General features: G+C 46.2%; 2 protein-coding genes across 2 annotated transcripts; both read right to left on the bottom strand.

Annotated features, from left to right (window-relative positions):
• Positions 1–417: 417 nt before the first annotated feature.
• Pmar_PMAR022171 (hypothetical protein) lies at positions 418–2,688 on the bottom strand (the record flags this gene model as incomplete). Its single annotated transcript, XM_002776609.1, has 8 exons — positions 418–566; positions 1,188–1,311; positions 1,356–1,442; positions 1,490–1,528; positions 1,792–1,860; positions 1,992–2,117; positions 2,190–2,343; positions 2,579–2,688. Coding segments are annotated over 8 exons (858 nt in total), but the record flags the coding sequence as incomplete, so codon positions are not given.
• Positions 2,689–2,724: 36 nt separating this feature from the next.
• Pmar_PMAR022170 (hypothetical protein) lies at positions 2,725–3,308 on the bottom strand (the record flags this gene model as incomplete). Its single annotated transcript, XM_002776608.1, has 3 exons — positions 2,725–2,837; positions 3,079–3,148; positions 3,234–3,308. The coding sequence occupies 3 exons, from the start codon at positions 3,306–3,308 to the stop codon at positions 2,725–2,727; spliced, it is 258 nt and encodes an 85-aa protein (XP_002776654.1).
• Positions 3,309–3,862: the final 554 nt, after the last annotated feature.

Raw genomic sequence — 3,862 nt, 5'->3', positions numbered from 1 at the left:
AAAACCATCACATTTTCAAATTCGCTTTCCTCCAGTATTGGAGGAATTCATTTTCTCGCTTTCCTCAGCTGAGCTCAGAAAATTTACACACAAACTTGAATAGAACTGTTCAGAAACCAACAAGAATTCCCAAAAATTTCCATATTCTCACCAACACACATACAGTTGACCATGTGCGTATTTTCTCAAAAAATTTTCCCCTCGAAAAAAAATTTTCCCCATAAAAAATTACCTCTAGTACACTGTAGCACCATTTCCTTCGTCGCAAACTCCCTCGGCATCCACACCTCCCTCACTTCCTTCACCGCCTCAAACGCCGCCTCCAGCCCATCTCTCAACTAACCAACTTGAGAAATCTTGCAATCTTGCATTTCCTCAACGCCCACCCATCACCTCACTCAACTTTCCTTCTATCACCTCCCTCGGGCTAGTAGCTCTACTACTGTTACCATCTGAACTCGATATCGCAGCAAAGCCCATACCATCATCAGGTGGCAACTCCTTAGGCATATTTCGGATCAATTCCTCCACCTCTACCACGCGTGCTTCCAATGGCTGTAGGGTATCTGATGAACATCAAAAATGTCTGAAGACTTGAAAACAGCGGAGTTGTACTTATTAGGTGCAGAATATATTTCACGACTACTTCATATCACCGCGAATATCAGGTTTTTCACAGAGTATTACGACGTCACTTCACGTAAAACGGGTAGTCGTGAAGCTCCAATATAACAATGGGATACAAAATGCAATGAAGTTTTACTCGTTTACGTGAGGTGGCAGTGTGGTAAAATTTGCGCATTGTCAACCACATGTGTTGGTGGCAATATGAAGCTTCTGAGGAGAATTTGGAGAATCCTTGTTACTTTCTCTACACTAATCGTATATATTCTTCTAATCCGTATATAAAATCCTATGATTAGTGAGGAAAATTTTGAGCTCAGCTGAGGAAAGCGAACATTTTTTGCAGCACTGTGAGGTGGTGTAATACTCCATGTGAAAAACGCGATATGAATTGAAAACACTTTACGAATAACACCGAAAAATTCACCCCGTATCACGTAAAGCACGCCACGTGTTGTTCACTGCTCACATGTGAATTGTGAAATATTTTCCATGAGCGTTCACCATATCACGGGTGAAACTCCGATATAGACTACGAAACCCAAACCCAGTCCTTTTCCCACCTCTTTCCCTCAGCTCAAACTCCTCTCGATCAACCTTCAACTTCATCCCTTCCTCCACAGACTCCTTCAAAGTCGCCACATCATGCTTGATCAAATTTACCACTTCCTGCTTCGCTCCGCTCACCTAAATATTCTACCCAATCCCATACCACTCCACCCACAACTCACCTCCACTTCCACACCATCCCGCAAGCCCTCAAACTCCGCCTTCTGTCGCCATCGCCTCAATGCAGCACGCTGATGTTCATGGAAGATCTACAACACATCCCTCCAATTTCGTGGCGCGCGACATTTCCCCTCACCTTGCCAACCTTCCTCAGAGCCGCCCTTCTGCGTATTGCCTGCCACTGTGATTGAAACCAAAGCGAAAACACATGATGCTGCAGTCGGCGCTGATGGAACTCGCAAGCGACTACAAGAAAATAACAACTGGTAATCCAAAGGTCCCGAGATCGATCCCTGGTACCTGCAGTTAATATATGATCCCTAGTATACGTCAACAACTGCTTCGATCTCTCGTGCCTGTGAGTGGGTAATCCAAAGGACCCCGGTTCGACCCCAGGGCTCACCATTTTGCACTATTTAATTCAATCCGCTGCTCTACCTCTTTGAACTCCTTCTTGCTGACTCGCTCCACTGCACTTCGAATCTCCGACCACAGGGAATCTCCATACTGCAAAATTTGCACGCATGCACAAGATACCAAAATCCTGTCGATCATCATCCTTCCACATGCCATAATGCTTCATAATTATATCACAAAATGCCCCCTCCAGGAATCGAACCCGGGACCTCCCGCATCACCTTCTGATTGATATCCTTTCTAACATGTTCAACATCTTCCACTACACCATTCACCGTCGAAGTCAACTCCTTCACTTTCCCATTCAGCTCATCTACCGTGGGCTTCACAGTGCTCTCCCAACTCGTCTGCGTGAGGAAAAAATAATTGATCGAAAATTCGCCCCCACCAGGGATCGAACCCCCATCCTCCCACATTACCTTCACGATCCTCACCGCGTCACCATTTTCGCTGACTTTATTCTCCAATACAGTGAATTTACTAAGTAACTCCGCTTGCTCAAGCTCCAACTTGGCCACAGAGGGATCCACCCCAACTATCTTCTCCTTCAACTCCCTCACAGCCTCGTCATGGCTAACATAACCACAACAACAATCTGGACTTGTCGGATCAAAAGAAGCAATCGACATAACCAAAAATGATGATACCCAAATTTCCACAATACTGAAGTCTGCCTCATGAGCGGACGAACTGTCCTTAACTTTCATCATCGACTATGAACCTCCGCATCGAACTAATCCTACTGTGTAAATGCATGAGGCATGCTATTGCCTAATACGCGGTAGTCATCCACCCTCTACCCCATTACCTGTCAATTTTCCCATGTAGTCCTTCGAAGTCCCTACCTTCCAACTCTCGCAGTCTTTCCGCTGAAACAGCATCCACATTGGTCCGATCGTTATCGACGCGAGCTTCCATTCGAAAGGTGGTGAGTTCAATTAGCGGTATGACTAACTATTTATTCACATCCTTACCCATAGCATCTGATCGCTCAATCACATCAGCCAGCTGTGCACTCATCTTCTCAGTGGCTTCACCCCTCTCCTCGAACTGGGCTCGGAGTTGCTCTAACACAACACTCTCGAATCAGTCCAGTTGGACATGTCATCCTGCTGCTATTCGGTTGATCCACGTTCTATCCCCACACTATCTACCCGCAGCAATTCTATGACTTCCCGAAATTAGCCTCTTTTACAACTGACGTATCAAGTCTGTAAACTCAACCGTCGAGCTGAAATTCATCAGTTCCCTTAACAATTCTAGATTGCAAAATTTCAAGAAAAGAAGTTAGTCTCTGATTATCCTTACCGATTTCCCCCCAAGCTGCAGCTGCTTTCTCAGCCGTTGCATTCTGGTGAGCAGCAATCAGTTGTAGTGCCTAAAGACAGTACCAGGAGATCTTCACATTGGAATGAGCTCTTTCGAGCAAGCGAACGATGATCACATAAGGAGTCTTATATTACCTTTGCCACCGACCCCAAGTCGATAGAAATGCTGCCTAGGTCCCCGAGCTCCAGAGGCTCAACATCGACAGCCATGATAATGAAGGGCTAACTGTGTGTGTGTGTGTAACTGGTGCCGGGCATTACGGGCCTGGTGGCCTATCGCCCTTAAACATACAATCGCCGACTCCAGTGGTCGCGAGAGGCTCAACGACAGCTCCCCAAGAAAACAATCCGACAAGCTGCCCCCGGAGTGTGATGACTATGATGATTGTCATCCATTTTCATGCAAAAGGAGTTGTCGTGCATTGTGTCTTTTCGTCCCTTGTTTAGACACAAATGACATCTATTAGCCCTAAGCGAATCTTAGCGCTAGGGACCTTTATACATTCATTTATTCTGTTAAATAAGCTTCTACAAAGTCTTGTACTTTGCGTTAATCCCTAATCATTTAAAATTTCGGGACACCGTAGGCGGTACAACAGACTCTGGTCGTTGCGGGTGAAGGTGTGTAGGGCATCCGTATTCCAAGAGTAGCGTCGATGAGCGGCCGGAGACTCTGGTACCGGTTCTCCTAGCAAAGGTGAGCATTCCTCGTGCAGGCGATGGCGTTGTTGGAGATGGAGGCGAGCGAGAGTACTACTCCACGT

The sequence above is a fragment of the Perkinsus marinus genome, assembly GCF_000006405.1.
Source record: "Perkinsus marinus ATCC 50983 genomic scaffold scf_1104296953148, whole genome shotgun sequence".
NCBI lineage: Eukaryota > Perkinsozoa > Perkinsida > Perkinsidae > Perkinsus > Perkinsus marinus.
This window is presented reverse-complemented; position numbering and strand designations above follow the sequence as displayed.